Source organism: Carcharodon carcharias, chromosome 22 (genome assembly GCF_017639515.1).
Source record: "Carcharodon carcharias isolate sCarCar2 chromosome 22, sCarCar2.pri, whole genome shotgun sequence".
Lineage (NCBI taxonomy): Eukaryota > Metazoa > Chordata > Chondrichthyes > Lamniformes > Lamnidae > Carcharodon > Carcharodon carcharias.
The window spans coordinates 65,348,604-65,367,550 of NC_054488.1; the positions used below are offsets into that span (position 1 = coordinate 65,348,604).

An 18,947-nucleotide genomic window follows, 5' to 3' on the forward strand; every position below is an offset into this window, starting at 1 on the left:
TTGGAGCTGCATTCATCCAGGCAAGTGGGGAGTATTCCATCACACTCCTGACTTGTGCCTTGTAGATGGTGGACAGGCTTTGGGGAGTCAGGAGACGAGTTACTCGCTGCAGGATTCCCGGCCTCTGACCTGGTCTTATAGCCACAGTATTTATATGGCTAGTTCAGTACAGTTTCTGGTCAATGGTAACCTCCAGGATGTTGATAGTGGGGGATTCAATGATGGTAATGCCAGTGAACATCAAGGTGCAATGGCAAGATTCTTTCTCGTTGGTGATGGTCATTACCTGGCACTTGTTTGGCGTGAATGTTATTTGCCACTTGTCAGCCCAAGCCTGGATATTGTCCAGGTCTTGCTGTATTTGGATACACACTGCTTCAGTGTCCGAGTGGTGCTGAACATTGTGCAATGATCAGCGCACATCCCCACTTCTGACTTTGTGATGGAAGGAAGGTGCTCTAGATGGTTGGGCTCAGGACACTGCCCTGAGGAACTCCTGCAGTGATGCCCTAGGGCTGAGGTGATTGAACTCCAGCAATCACAACCATCTTCCTTTGTGCTAGGGTATGACTCCAACCAGCGGAGAGTTTTCCCCTTGATTCCCATTGACTCCAGTTTTGCTGGGGCTCCTTGATGCCACACTCGATCAAATGTCGTCTTGATGTCAAGGACAGTCACTCTCACCTCACCTCGGGAGAAGAGTAGAAATCAGGCTGTACATAAACTCCCAATCATTTGACCTGAGCCGTTCAAGGAAAGTGTGTTACCGTGAAAATAAGGATCTTGCTGTCTGTGAGATATTAATAACTTCCAGGCCGTTTACCTGTTCAAATATTATAGAAGCTTCTACTACACTTTGGATAATCTTAGAGAGACATCTGCTTAAAACTAAGAGTTTTTTTTAGCTGATTACAACTGAAAGGCAGACTTGTATTTCCATATCACCTTTCACACACACAGGATGTTCAAAGTGCTTCACAGCTAACAAAGTATCTTTGAACTGTAGTCACTGTTACAATGTAGGAAATGTTTCAGCCATTTTGCACACAGCAAGCTCCCACAAACAGCCATGTGATAAAAACCACATAACCATTTTTAGCGATGTTGGATTAAGGTTAAATATTGGTCAGTATCCAGAGGAGAATTCCCCTGCTCTGCAAAATAGTGGCCATGGGATATTTTACATCTCTCTAAGAGAGCAGAAGGGCCTCTGTTTAACGTTTCATGTAAAACACGGCAAGTCTGACAGTGCATGACTCCCTCAGTACTGACCCTCTGACAGTGCGGCACTCCCTCAGTACTGACCCTCTGACAGTGCAGCACTCCCTCAGTACTGACTCTCCAACAGTGCAGCACTCCCTCAGTACTGACCCTCTGACAGTGCAGCACTCCCTCAGTACTGACCCTCTGACAGTGCAGCACTCCCTCAGTACTGACCCTCTGACAGTGCAGCGCTCTCTCAGTACTGACCCTCTGACAGTGCAGCACTCCCTCAGTACTGACCCTCTGACAGTGCAGCACTCCCTCAGTACTGATCCTCTGACAGTGCAGCACTCCCTCAGTCCTTTAAAACTTCATCGGAGTCAAGGGTTGGGCCATAAGCGTTGATGATGGTGACATACTGATTACAGCTGAGCTGCAGGTGAAGTGTCATGAGTCTTTCAGTTTTACAATTGGAGAGTTCTGGCTTCGCATCCAAGATCCTATTCCGGATGGGAAAGCCATCTCTGTGAAGATGAAGTTTTCTGTGATCTTTTCCTTGGTGAAGTCCTCACTGCCATCCCAAAAGGAAAAAAGGTCATTCTTCTGAGGAACTTTAATGCCAGGGTTGGCTGTGACTCTCATGTCTGGAGAGGGTTGGGAAAAGCCAATGCAAATAGTGCCCTCTTGCGGTCAAAGTGTGCAAGGCCTCATTATAACAAACACCCTCTTCCACCAGAAGGACAATTAGAAAATCACATGGTGGCATCCTAGATCAAAGCATTATCACCTCCTGGATTATGTTGTTCTTCCGGTCAAAGATCTAAATGCTGTCTGTATCTTTGATCCACGCGAGGGGCTGATGCCTCATGGACAGATCTTTAACTTGTTCGGCCGATGATGAACATCCACCTAACACCAAAACATCACAAAATCCAAAAGTCCAAGAGGAAGAAGATCAATGTCTCAGCCTAAAGCAGCCTAACTGAAGAGAGGAATTCCAAGTGCAGCTCACAACCAATCTGGAAAATCTTCACACATCCAACTCAATTCCAGAACAGTGGGATCAAATAAAGTCGGTCGTACTGGGTTCCTGTGTCCAGACCATTGGATTCGAGCATCGTTGTCACCAGGACTGGTTCGATGAAAATGATGCTGAGATAACTGACCTCCTGGAACAAAGCCAAGCGGCCTTCATTTCCCAGCAGAACAACCTAAGATTGCAAGTCAAGAAGAGACTGTTCCAATAGGTCAAGACTGACGCCAAAGACAAATCCGAAAGGTAAAGGACATGTGGTGGGAAGAGAAAGCCCGAGAGTTCCAACAATACGCTGACCATCATGACATGCAAAGCTTCTTTGAAGCACCAGGACCATCTATAGAACAATGTCAAATGGACAAAATTCCCTTCGCCCACAGGATGGTGTCTCTCTTCTTAATGATGACAGTACTGTCCATCAACACTGGGAAGAACACTTTCAACAACTCCTCAATCATAAATTCACAGTGGCAGCTGATAATCTCCAGCCTCACCCCCAGTACCTGTGGTAGAATCCATGGGTGAACCACCATCGATGGGAGAGCTGCAACAAGCAATCAAATGGGTGAAAGCGAGCAAGCCTGCGGCCCCAATGGTCTTCCAGCTAAGGTCCTCAAATCTGGTGGGTGTGGCTGTGGGAATCCTCCCAGAGACACAGTGTGGCTTTAGACCTTCCAGAGGAACCTCTGACATGGTCTTTGTTTCTAGACAAATCCAAGAAAATGTCAAGAACACCATCAGGAACTCTTCATTGCACTCACTGACCTGAGCAAAGCATTTGACTCAGTGAATCACGAGGCTCTGTGGATTGTGCTCCAGAGATTTGGATCTCCAAGAAACTTCATCACACTCCTGAAGCTGCTGCATGATGATATGATTACAGCTGACTTGTGTGGGAGATCTGAAACAGACACTTTCAAAATCCGAACCAGGGTCAAGCAAGGCTGTGTGATAGCCCCCATACCATTTACAATCTACCCGACAATGGCTATTCACCTCATCAAAGATCAACAGCTCTCTGGCGTGAGTATTAAATACAGCCTAGATGGAAAACTCTTTAATTTCAGTTGTCTTCCTGCCAAAATTAAACTTACTACCATAGACATACATGATCTACAGTTTGTGGTGACTACAGAGTCGTTGCCCACTCTGCACCAGATTTGCAAGCCACTCTCGACCTCTTCAATTCTGCATACAAGAGACTCAGCCTGTGCTTGAATTTTGCCAGAACAAAACTCATGTAAAGCCACACCTGGTCAGACAAATATTCCATCTTCCATAAATGTAGAAGGAGACACTCTGGAATATGTTGAGCATTTCCCACACCTTGGCAGCCACCTCTCTCAAAAGGTCACCATTGATGAGGAGATCCAACAGCAGAGCAGCCACACCAGCTCAGCCTTGTCCAAACCACAGAGCAACTGTTTTTTGACAACAAAGACCTCCGCAAGTCATCTGAAGTCCTAGAGTACAGAGCAGTTGTTGTCACTGCATTCTGTTGATATTTTTCCAGGGCTGCTTTATCAGATACTCCAGGACAATCCTGGATGGTTGGACACACTGCTTTCTACGCCAGAGCTATTTTTTGGTCTGGAACCATCTAAATAAGGGATATGGGCAAAAATTGTCTTCACAAGAGGAAATCACCTCCTCATTTATGTGGGAATCAATATTAGACATGTTAATAAATCTCTCAGGGTATAATCTCACTTCTGATGAGGAACAAGGAAGAGGCAATGGTACCTGGCAAAGCTGTCAGTGAGGAGTAGATTTGAGAAGGATTCTGAGTGTACCTGTGGAAAGATTGACAGACGAGCACTTTGATTGATGTGTGGTAATAAACAAAATACACAAGAGTGTTTCTGTTTTGATGAAAGCATGTTTATTTCTGCAGCAAGAGCTGGATGTGACTGCACGACTGCACAACAGGGTGAAAACCCCATCTGTCGATGCTGCAACATTCAGAACTTCACTCGACACTGATGCCTTATATTCTTACCCCCAAAGAGTTGTGGAATTTAATGAAGGGATTAGTTATACCATACCCGTCAGGGTGGGGGCTTATATCACACAATGGGTGTGACTGAGGACAGCCAGTTCCCCTCCCCACCTGAAATATTCCAGCAACTTCTGTAAAACCTTAGTTATCATTTGAAAATATAATCAGACCATAGTTCAAAAACAGAGTGCCAGCTGTATTCTACGAGGAGAATGGGACATTACTTTCTCTCCTTGCTTGCCAGTTGTGAGCAGGGCTGTGGGACGACACAGTTCGAGTGCACCCAGTTGTTTCCTGATCTCACACAATAGGTGGTTATTGGAGGTTAATCACTTCACTCCCAGGACATCACTGCAGGACTTCCTCAGGGTAGTGCCCTTGGTAGAAACATCTTCAGCTACTTCATCGGTGACCTTCTCTCAATCGTAAGGTTAGAAGTGGGGATGTTCGCTGATGATTGCACATTGTCAGCACCATTTGTGACTCCTTAGATATTGAAGCAGCCCATGTCCAAATGCAACAAAAACTGGACAATATCCAGGCTTGGGCTGAGGAGTACTATAGAACTATAGAAAAGCAACATTCGTGACACACAAGTGTCAGGCAATGGCTTTCTCCAACAAGAGAGAATCTAACCATCTCCCCTTGACAGTCAATGGCATTATCATCACTGAATACCTTATTATCAACATCCTGGAGGTTACCAGAAACTGAACTGGACCAGCCATATATAGATACTATGGCTTTGAGAGCAGGTCAGAGGCTAGAAATTCTACGGAGTAACTCACCACCTGACTCTCCAAAGCCTCTATAATGTAAAAGTCAGGAGTGTGATGGAATACTCCCCACTTGCCTGGATGAGTGCAGCTCCCACAACACTCAAGAAGCTCGACACCATCCAGGACAAAGCAGCTCACTTGATTGGCACCACATCCACAGACATTCATTCCCTCCACCACCGACGCACAGTAACAGCAGTGTGTGTACCATCTACAAGAGGCACTGCAGCAACTCACCAAGGCTCCTTTGACAGCACCTTCCAAACCCACAGCCCCAACACCTAGAAGGACAAGGGCAGCAGACACATGGGAACATCATCACCTGCAATCTCCCCACCAAGCCATACGCAATCCTGAATTGGAAGATCTCAACGTTCCTTCACTGTCACTGGGTTAAAATCCTGGAACTCCCTCCCTAACAGCACTATGGGTGTAACTAAACTACTAGGACTGCAGCGGTTCAAGAAGACAGCTCAGCACCAACTTCTCAAGGGCAGTTACGGATGGGCAATAAATCCCTTCCAGCGATGCCCATGTTGCAAGAAAGAAAGTAACACTGATATACCCCACACCCCTCACTGTAACACTGATATACCCCACACCCCTCACTGTAACACTCTGATACACCCCACACCCCTCACTGTAACACTCTGAAACACCCCACACCCCTCACTCTAACATTCCGATATAGCTCACAGCCCTCACTGTAACACTCTGATATACCCCACACGGCTCATTGTAACAGCCTGATATTCCCCACAACCCTCAATGTAACACTCTGATATAACCCACACCCCTCACTGTAACACTCTGATATACCCCACACCCCTCACTGTAACAGTCTGATATACCCCACACCCCTCACTGTAACACTCTGATATACACCACACCCCTCACTGTAACACTCTGATATACCCCACACTCCTCAGTGTAACACTCTGATATACCCCACACATCTCACTGTAACACTCTGATATAGCTCACACCCCTCACTGTGACACTCTTATATATCCCACACCGCTGACTGTAACACCCGGATATACCGCACAACCCTCACTGTAACACTCTGATATACCCCACACTCCTCACTGTAACACACTGATATACCCCACACCCCTCACTGTAAAACTCTGATATAACCCACACCCTCATTGTAACACTCTGATATATCCCACACCCCTCACTGTAACACTCTGATATACCTCACACCTTAACTGTAACACGCTGATATGCCCCACACCCCTCTCTGTAACATTCATATACCCCACACCCCTCACTGTAACAATCTGATATAATCCACCCCCCTTACTGTAACATTCTGATATACCCCACCCCACGACCTGTAACACTCTGATATACCCCACCCCCCTCACAGTAACACTCTGATATATCCCACACCCCTCACTGTAACACTCTGATATACCCCACAACCCTCACTGTAACACTGATATACCCCACCCTCCGCACTGTAACACTGATATACCCCACAAACCTCACTGTAACACTGATATAACCCACACCGCTCACTGTAACAATGATATATCCCACAAACCTCACTGTAACACTCTGATATACCCCACAACCCTCACTCTAACACTCTGACATACCCCACACCCTCACTATAACACTCTGATATACCCCACTCACCACACTGTAACTCTGATATACCCCACACCCGTCACTGTAACACTCTGATATACCCCACACACCTCACTGATACACTGATTTAACCCACACCCATCACTGTAACAAACTGATATACACGAAACCCCTCACTGTAACACCCTGATATACCCCACACCCCTCACTGTAACACTCTGATATACTCCACACACCTCACTGTAACACTGATATACCCCACATCCCTCACTGTAACACACTGATATATCCCACACCCCTCACTGTAACACACTGATATACCCCACACACTCCTCACTGTAACGCTCTGATATACCCCACACACGTCACAGTATCACTGATATACACCACACCCCTAACTGTAACACTCTGATATACACCAAACACCTCACTGTAACACTGATATACCCCACACCCCTCACTGTAACACACTGATATAACCCACGCCCCTCACTGTAACACACTGATATAGCCCACACACTCCTCACTGTAACGCTCTGATATATCCCACACCTTTCATTGTAACATTCTGATCAACCCCACACCCCTCACTGTAACACTCTGAAATACGCCACACCCCTCACTGTAACACTCTGATATAGCTCACAGCCCTCACTGTAACACTCTTCTATACCCCACACCCCTCAGTGTAACACCCTGATATACGCCACACTCCTCAGTGTAACACTCTGATATACCCCACACCTCTCACTGTAACACTCTGATATAGCTCACACCCCTCAATGTAACACTCTTATATATCCCACACCCCTGACTGTAACACCCTGATATGCCTCACACCCCTCTCTGTAACATTCATATACCCCACACCCCTCACTGTAACAATCTGATATAACCCACACCCCTCACTGTAACACTCTGATATATCCCACAACCCTCACTGTAACACTGATATTCCCCACACCCCTCACTGTAACACTGATATACCCCACACACCTCACTGTAACACTGATATACCCCACACCCCTCACTGTAACACTCTGATATACCCCATATCCCTCACTGTAACACTCTGATATACCCCACACACCTCACTGTAACACTGATATACCACACACCGCTCACTGTAACACTGATATATCCCACACCCTCACTGTAACACTCTGATATACCCCACACCCCTCACTCTAACACTCTGACATACCCCACACCACTCACTATGACACTCTGATATACCCCACTCACCTCACTGTAACACTGATATACTCAACAACCTTCACTGTAACACTCTGATATACTCCACACACCTCACTGTAACACTGATACACCCCACACCCCTCACTGTGACACTGATATACCCCACAACCATCACTGTAACACTGTGATATAACCCACACCTCACTGTAACACTCTGATATACCCTACACACGTCACAGTACCACTGATATGCACCACACCCCCAAATGTAAGACTCTGATATACACCACACACCTCACTATAACACTGATATACCCCACACCCCTCACTGTAACACACTGATATATCCCACAACCCTCACTATAACACTCTGATATACCCCACACACTCCTCACTGTAACGCTCTGACATATCCCAAACCCCTCATTGTAACATTCTGATCAACCCCACACCCCTCACTGTAACACTCTGATATACACCACAACCCCTCACTGTAACACTCTGATATACCCCACAACCCTAACTGTAACACTCTGATATAGCCAACACCCCTCACTGTAACACTCTGATATACCCCACACCCCTCATTGTAACACCCTGATATACCCCACAACCCTCAATGTAACCCTCTGATATACCCCACACTCCTCACTGTAACACCCTGACATACCCCACACCCCTCACTGTAACACTCTGATATACTCCACACCCCTCACCGTGGCACTGATATACCCCATAACCATCACTGTAACACTGATAAACCCCACACCTCACTGTAACACACTGATATACCCAAACACGTCACAGTATCACTGATATACACAACAACCCTCACTGTAACCCTCTGATATACACCATACACCTCACTGTAACACTGATGTACCCCACACCCCTCACTGTAACACACTGTTATATCCCACACCCCTCATTGTAACACTCTGATATATCCCACACCCCTCACTGGAACACACTGATATACCTCACACCCTCACTGTAACACCCTGATATGCCCCACACCCCTCTCTGTAACATTCATATACCCCACACCACTCACTGTAACAATCTGATATAACCCACCCCACTTACTGTAACATTCTGATATACCCCACCGCACGACCTGTAACACTCTGATATACCCCACCCCCCTCACAGTAACACTCTGATATATCCCACACCCCTCACTGCAACACTCTGATATACCCCACAACCCTCACTGTAACACTGATATACCCCACCCCCCTCACTGTAACACTGATATACCCCACACTCCTCACTGTAACACTGATATACCCCACAACCCTCACTGTAACACTCTGATATACCCCATATCCCTCACTGTAACACTCTGATATACCCCACACACCTCACTGTAACACTGATATACCCCACACCGCTCACTGTAACACTGATATATCCCACACCCTCACTGTAACACTCTGATATACCCCACAACCCTCACTCTAACACTCTGACATACCCCACACCCCTCACTATAACAATCTGATATACCCCACTCACCTCACTGTAACTCTGATATACCCCACACCCGTCACTGTAACACTCTGATATACCCCACACACCTCACTGATACACTGATTTAACCCACACCCATCACTGTAACAAACTGATATACCCGACACCCCTCACTGTAACGCCCTGATATACCCCACACCCCTCACTGTAACACTCTGATATACTCCACACACCTCACTGCAACACTGATATACCCCACATCCCTCACTGTAACACACTGATATATCCCACACCCCTCAATGTAACACACTGATATACCCCACACCCCTCACTGTAACACTCTGATATACCCCACACACTCCTCACTGTAACGCTCTGATATACCCCACACACGTCACAGTATCACTGATATACACCACACCCCTAACTGTAACACTCTGATATACACCAAACACCTCACTGTAACACTGATATACCACACACCCCTCACTGTAACACACTGATATATCCCACGCCCCTCACTGTAACACACTGATATAGCCCACACACTCCTCACTGTAACGCTCTGATATATCCCACACCTTTCATTGTAACATTCTGATCAACCCCACACCCCTCACTGTAACACTCTGAAATACGCCACACCCCTCACTGTAACACTCTGATATACCCCACACCCCTCACTGTAACACTCTGATATACCCCACACCCCTCACTGTAACACTCTGATATACCCCACACCCCTCACTGTAACACTCTGATATAGCTCACAGCCCTCACTGTAACACTCTTCTATACCCCACACCCCTCATTGTAACACCCTGATATACACCACACTCCTCAGTGTAACACTCTGATATACCCCACACATCTCACTGTAACACTCTGATATAGCTCACACCCCTCAATGTAACACTCTTATATATCCCACACCCCTGACTGTAACACAATGATATGCCTCACACCCCTCTCTGTAACATTCATATACCCCACACCCCTCACTGTAACAATCTGATATAACCCACACCCCTCACTGTAACACTCTGATATATCCCATAACCCTCACTGTAACACTGATATACCCCACCCCCCTCACTGTAACACTGAAACACCCCACACACCTCACTGTAACACTGATATACCCCACACCCCTCACTGTAACACTCTGATATACCCCATATCCCTCACTGTAACACTCTGAGATACCCCACACACCTCACTGTAACACTGATATACCCCACACCGCTCACTGTAACACTGATATATCCCACACCCTCACTGTAACACTCTGATATACCCCACACCCCTCACTCTAACACTCTGACGTACCCTACACCCCTCACTATAACACTCTGATATACCCCACTCACCTCACTGTAACACTGATATACTCAACAACCTTCACTGTAACACTCTGATATACTCCACACACCTCACTGTAAAACTGATATATCCCACACCCCTCACTGTAACACTGATATACCCCACAACCATCACTGTAACACTGATAAAACCAACACCTCACTGTAACACTCTGAGATACCCTACACACGTCACAGTACCACTGATATGCACCACACTCCTCAATGTAAGACTCTGATATACACCACACACCTCACTATAACACTGATATACCCCACACCCCTCACTGTAACACACTGATATATCCCACAACCCTCACTATAACACTCTGATATAGCCCACACACTCCTCGCTGTAACGCTCTGACATATCCCAAACCCCTCATTGTAACATTCTGATCAACCCCACACCCCTCACTGTAACACTCTGATATACACCACAACCCCTCACTGTAACACTCTGATATACCCCACAACCCTAACTGTAACACACTGATATACCCCACACACCTCACTGTAAAACTCTGATATAACCCACACCCACATTGTAACACTCTGATATATCCCACACCCCTCACTGGAACACTCTGATATACCTCACACCCTCACTGAAACACCCTGATATGCCCCACACCCCTCTCTGTAACATTCATATACCCCACACCCCTCACTGTAACAATCTGATATAATCCACCCCCCTTACTGTAACATTCTGATATACCCCACCCCACGACCTGTAACACTCTGATATACCCCACCCCCCTCACAGTAACACTCTGATATATCCCACACCCCTCACTGTAACACTCTGATATACCCCACAACCCTCACTGTAACACTGATATACCCCATATCCCTCACTGTAACACTGATATACCCCAAACACCTCACTGTAACACTGATATACCCCACACCGCTCACTGTAACACTGACATATCCCACAACCTCACTGTAACACTCTGATATACCCCACAACCCTCACTCTAACACTCTGACATACCCCACACCCCTCACTATAACACTCTGATATACCCCACTCACCTCACTGTAACTCTGATATACCCCACACCCGTCACTGTAACACTCTGATATACCCCACACACCTCACTGATACACTGATTTAACCCACACCCATCACTGTAACAAACTGATATACCCGACACCCCTCACTGTAACACCCTGATATACCCCACACCCCTCACTGTAACACTCTGATATACTCCACACACCTCACTGTAACACTGATATACCCCACATCCCTCACTGTAACACACTGATATATCCCACACCCCTCAATGTAACACACTGATATACCCCACACACTCCTCACTGTAACGCTCTGATATACCCCACACACGTCACAGTATCACTGATATACACCACACCCCTAACTGTAACACTCTGATATACACCAAACACCTCACTGTAACACTGATATACCCCACACCCCTCACTGTAACACACTGATATATCCCACGCCCCTCACTGTAACACACTGATATAGCCCACACACTCCTCACTGTAACGCTCTGATATATCCCACACCTTTCATTGTAACATTCTGATCAACCCCACACCCCTCACTGTAACACTCTGAAATACGCCACACCCCTCACTGTAACACTCTGATATAGCTCACAGCCCTCACTGTAACACTCTTCTATACCCCACACCCCTCATTGTAACACCCTGATATACGCCACACTCCTCAGTGTAACACTCTGATATACCCCACACCTCTCACTGTAACACTCTGATATAGCTCACACCCCTCAATGTAACACTCTTATATATCCCACACCCCTGACTGTAACACCCTGATATGCCTCACACCCCTCTCTGTAACATTCATATACCCCACACCCCTCACTGTAACAATCTGATATAACCCACACCCCTCACTGTAACACTCTGATATATCCCACAACCCTCACTGTAACACTGATATTCCCCACACCCCTCACTGTAACACTGATATACCCCACACACCTCACTGTAACACTGATATACCCCACACCCCTCACTGTAACACTCTGATATACCCCATATCCCTCACTGTAACACTCTGATATACCCCACACACCTCACTGTAACACTGATATACCACACACCGCTCACAGTAACACTGATATATCCCACACCCTCACTGTAACACTCTGATATACCCCACACCCCTCACTCTAACACTCTGACATACCCCACACCACTCACTATGACACTCTGATATACCCCACTCACCTCACTGTAACACTGATATACTCAACAACCTTCACTGTAACACTCTGATATACTCCACACACCTCACTGTAACACTGATACACCCCACACCCCTCACTGTGACACTGATATACCCCACAACCATCACTGTAACACTGTGATATAACCCACACCTCACTGTAACACTCTGATATACCCTACACACGTCACAGTACCACTGATATGCACCACACCCCCAAATGTAAGACTCTGATATACACCACACACCTCACTATAACACTGATATACCCCACACCCCTCACTGTAACACACTGATATATCCCACAACCCTCACTATAACACTCTGATATACCCCACACACTCCTCACTGTAACGCTCTGACATATCCCAAACCCCTCATTGTAACATTCTGATCAACCCCACACCCCTCACTGTAACACTCTGATATACACCACAACCCCTCACTGTAACACTCTGATATACCCCACAACCCTAACTGTAACACTCTGATATAGCCAACACCCCTCACTGTAACACTCTGATATACCCCACACCCCTCATTGTAACACCCTGATATACCCCACAACCCTCAATGTAACCCTCTGATATACCCCACACTCCTCACTGTAACACCCTGACATACCCCACACCCCTCACTGTAACACTCTGATATACTCCACACCCCTCACCGTGGCACTGATATACCCCATAACCATCACTGTAACACTGATAAACCCCACACCTCACTGTAACACACTGATATACCCAAACACGTCACAGTATCACTGATATACACAACAACCCTCACTGTAACCCTCTGATATACACCATACACCTCACTGTAACACTGATGTACCCCACACCCCTCACTGTAACACACTGTTATATCCCACACCCCTCATTGTAACACTCTGATATATCCCACACCCCTCACTGGAACACACTGATATACCTCACACCCTCACTGTAACACCCTGATATGCCCCACACCCCTCTCTGTAACATTCATATACCCCACACCACTCACTGTAACAATCTGATATAACCCACCCCACTTACTGTAACATTCTGATATACCCCACCGCACGACCTGTAACACTCTGATATACCCCACCCCCCTCACAGTAACACTCTGATATATCCCACACCCCTCACTGCAACACTCTGATATACCCCATAACCCTCACTGTAACACTGATATACCCCACCCCCCTCACTGTAACACTGATATACCCCACACTCCTCACTGTAACACTGATATACCCCACAACCCTCACTGTAACACTCTGATATACCCCATATCCCTCACTGTAACACTCTGATATACCCCACACACCTCACTGTAACACTGATATACCCCACACCGCTCACTGTAACACTGATATATCCCACACCCTCACTGTAACACTCTGATATACCCCACAACCCTCACTCTAACACTCTGACATACCCCACACCCCTCACTATAACAATCTGATATACCCCACTCACCTCACTGTAACTCTGATATGCCCCACACCCGTCACTGTAACACTCTGATATACCCCACACACCTCACTGATACACTGATTTAACCCACACCCATCACTGTAACAAACTGATATACCCGACACCCCTCACTGTAACGCCCTGATATACCCCACACCCCTCACTGTAACGCTCTGATATACCCCACACACGTCACAGTATCACTGATATACACCACACCCCTAACTGTAACACTCTGATATACACCAAACACCTCACTGTAACACTGATATACCACACACCCCTCACTGTAACACACTGATATATCCCACGCCCCTCACTGTAACACACTGATATAGCCCACACACTCCTCACTGTAACGCTCTGATATATCCCACACCTTTCATTGTAACATTCTGATCAACCCCACACCCCTCACTGTAACACTCTGAAATACGCCACACCCCTCACTGTAACACTCTGATATACCCCACACCCCTCACTGTAACACTCTGATATACCCCACACCCCTCACTGTAACACTCTGATATACCCCACACCCCTCACTGTAACACTCTGATATAGCTCACAGCCCTCACTGTAACACTCTTATATACCCCACACCCCTCATTGTAACACCCTGATATACACCACACTCCTCAGTGTAACACTCTGATATACCCCACACCTCTCACTGTAACACTCTGATATAGCTCACACCCCTCAATGTAACACTCTTATATATCCCACACCCCTGACTGTAACACAATGATATGCCTCACACCCCTCTCTGTAACACTTCATATACCCCACACCCCTCACTGTAACAATCTGATATAACCCACACCCCTCACTGTAACACTCTGATATATCCCATAACCCTCACTGTAACACTGATATACCCCACCCCCTCACTGTAACACTGAAACACCCCACACACCTCACTGTAACACTGATATACCCCACACCCCTCACTGTAACACTCTGATATACCCCATATCCCTCACTGTAACACTCTGAGATACCCCACACACCTCACTGTAACACTGATATACCCCACACCGCTCACTGTAACACTGATATATCCCACACCCTCACTGTAACACTCTGATATAACCCACACCCCTCACTCTAACACTCTGACATACCCTACACCCCTCACTGTAACACTCTGATATACCCCACTCACCTCACTGTAACACTGATATACTCAACAACCTTCACTGTAACACTCTGATATACTCCACACACCTCACTGTAAAACTGATATATCCCACACCCCTCACTGTAACACTGATATACCCCACAACCATCACTGTAACACTGTGATAAAACCCACACCTCACTGTAACACTCTGAGATACCCTACACACGTCACAGTACCACTGATATGCACCACACTCCTCAATGTAAGACTCTGATATACACCACACACCTCACTATAACACTGATATACCCCACACCCCTCACTGTAACACACTGATATATCCCACAACCCTCACTATAACACTCTGATATAGCCCACACACTCCTCGCTGTAACGCTCTGACATATCCCAAACCCCTCATTGTAACATTCTGATCAACCCCACACCCCTCACTGTAACACTCTGATATACACCACAACCCCTGACTATAACACTCTGATATACCCGACACCCCTAACTGTAACACTCTGATATACCCCACACCCCTCACTGTAACACTCTGATATGCCCCACACCCCTCACTGTAACACTCTGGTATACTCCACACCCCTCACTGTAACACTGATATACGCCACAACCCTCACTGTAACACTGTGATATACCCCACACCTCACTGTAACACTCTGATATACCCCACACACGTCACAGTATCACTGATATACACCACAATCCTCACTGTAACACTCTGATATACGCCACACACCTCACTATAACAGTGATATAACCCACAACCCTCACTGTAACACACTGATATATCACACAACCCTCACTATAACACTCTGATATACCCCACACACTCCTCACTGTAACGCTCTGACATATCCCAAACCCCTCATTGTAACATTCTGATCAACCCCTCACCCCTCACTGTAACACTCTGATATACACCACACCCCTAACTGTAACACTCTGATATACCCCACACCCCTCACTGTAACACTCTGATATACCCCGCACCTCTCACTGTAACGCTCTGATATAGCTCACAGCCCTCACTGTAACACTCTTATATACCCCACACCCCTCATTGTAACACCCTGATATACCCCACAACCCTCAATGTAACCCTCTGATATACCCCACACTCCTCACTGTATCACCCTGACATACCCCACACCTCTCACTGTAACACTCTGATATACTCCACACCCCTCACCGTGGCACTGATATACCCCACAACCATCTCTGTAACACTGTGATAAACCCCACACCTCACTGTAACACACTAATATACCCCACACACGTCACAGTATCACTGATATACACCACAACCCTCACTGTAACCCTCTGATATACACCACACACCTCACTGTAACACTGATATACCCCACACACCTCACTGTAACACACTGTTATATACCACACCCCTCATTGTAACACTCTGATATATCCCACACCCCTCACTGGAACACTCTGATATACCTCACACCCTCACTGTAACACCCTGATATGCCCCACACCCCTCTCTGTAACATTCATATACCCCACACCCCTCACTGTAACAATCTGATATAACCCACCCCCCTTACTGTAACATTCTGATATACCCCACCCCCCCGACCTGTAACACTCTGATATACCCCACAACCCTCACTGTAACACTGATATACCCCACCTCCTCACTGTAACACTGATATACCCCACACTCCTCACTGTAACACTGATATACCCCACAACCCTCATTGTAACACTCTGATATACCCCATATCCCTCACTGTAACACTCTGATATACCCGACACACCTCACTGTAACACTGATATACCCCACACCGCTCACTGTAACACTGATATATCCCACACCCTCACTGTAACACTCTGATATACCCCACAACCCTCACTCTAACACTCTGATATACCCCACACCCGTCACTGTAACACTCTGATATACCCCACACACCTCACTGATACACTGATTTAACCCACACCCATCACTGTAACAAACTGATATACCCGACACCCCTCACTGTAACACCCTGATATACCCCACACCCCTCACTGTAACACTCTGATATACTCCACACACCTCACTGTAACACTGATATACCCCACATCCCTCACTGTAACACACTGATATATCCCACACCCCTCACTGTAACACACTGATATACCCCACACACTCCTCACTGTAACGCTCTGATATACCCCACACACGTCACAGTATCACTGATATACACCACACCCCTAACTTTAACACTCTGATATACACCAAACACCTCACTGTAACACTGATATACCCCACACCCCTCACTGTAACACACTGATATATCCCACGCCCCTCACTGTAAAACACACAGATATAGCCCACACACTCCTCACTGTAACGCTCTGATATATCCCACACCTTTCATTGTAACATTCTGATCAACCCCACACCCCTCACTGTAACACTCTGCTATACGCCACACCCCTCACTGTAACACTCTGATATACCTCACACCCCTCACTGTAACACTCTGATATACCCCACACCCCTCACTGTAACACTCTGATATACCCTTCACCCCTCACTGTAACACTCTGATATAGCTCACAGCCCTCACTGTAACACTCTTCTATACCCCACACCCCTCATTGTAACACCCTGATATACGCCACACTCCTCAGTGTAACACTCTGATATACCCCACACCTCTCACTGTAACACTCTGATATAGCTCACACCCCTCAATGTAACACTCTTATATATCCCACACCCCTGACTGTAACACCCTGATATGCCTCACACCCCTCTCTGTAACATTCATATACCCCACACCCCTCACTGTAACAATCTGATATAACCCACACCCCTCACTGTAGCACTCTGATATATCCCACAACCCTCACTGTAACACTGATATACCCCACACCCCTCACTGTAACACTGATATACCCCACACACCTCACTGTAACACTGATATACCCCACACCCCTCACTGTAACACTCTGATATACCCCATATCCCTCACTGTAACACTCTGATATACCCCACACACCTCACTGTAACACTGATATACCCCACACCGCTCACTGTAACACTGATATATCCCACACCCTCACTGTAACACTCTGATATAACCCACACCCCTCTCTCTAACACTCTGACATACCCCACACCCCTCACTGTAACACTCTGAGATACCCCACACCCCTCACTGTAACACTCTGATATAGCTCACACACCTCACTGTAACACTCTGATATACCCCACACCCCTCACTGTAACACTCTTATATACCCCAAACACCTCACTATAACACTCTGATATACTCCACACACCTCAATGTAAAACTGATATACCCCACACCCCTCACTGTAACACTCTGATATACCCCACCCACCTCACTGTAACACTGATATACCACACAACCCTCAGGGTAACACTCTGATAAACCCCACACACCTCACTGTAACACTGATATACCTCACC

The 18,947-nt window shown here is 46.6% G+C and overlaps 1 protein-coding gene across 1 annotated transcript in view; it reads right to left on the reverse strand.

Annotated features, from left to right (window-relative positions):
• Positions 1-1,650: 1,650 nt before the first annotated feature.
• LOC121293689 (ankyrin repeat and fibronectin type-III domain-containing protein 1-like) overlaps positions 1,651-18,947 on the reverse strand; it is a 47,297-nt gene continuing 30,000 nt past the window's right edge. The window contains exons 8-10 of the mRNA XM_041216858.1: positions 3,811-3,839; positions 2,287-2,414; positions 1,651-1,774 (exon numbers count right to left, since the gene is read on the reverse strand). Of these exons, the coding sequence (XP_041072792.1) occupies positions 1,651-1,774; positions 2,287-2,414; positions 3,811-3,839 (281 nt within the window). The remainder of the gene's footprint in view (positions 1,775-2,286; positions 2,415-3,810; positions 3,840-18,947) is intronic.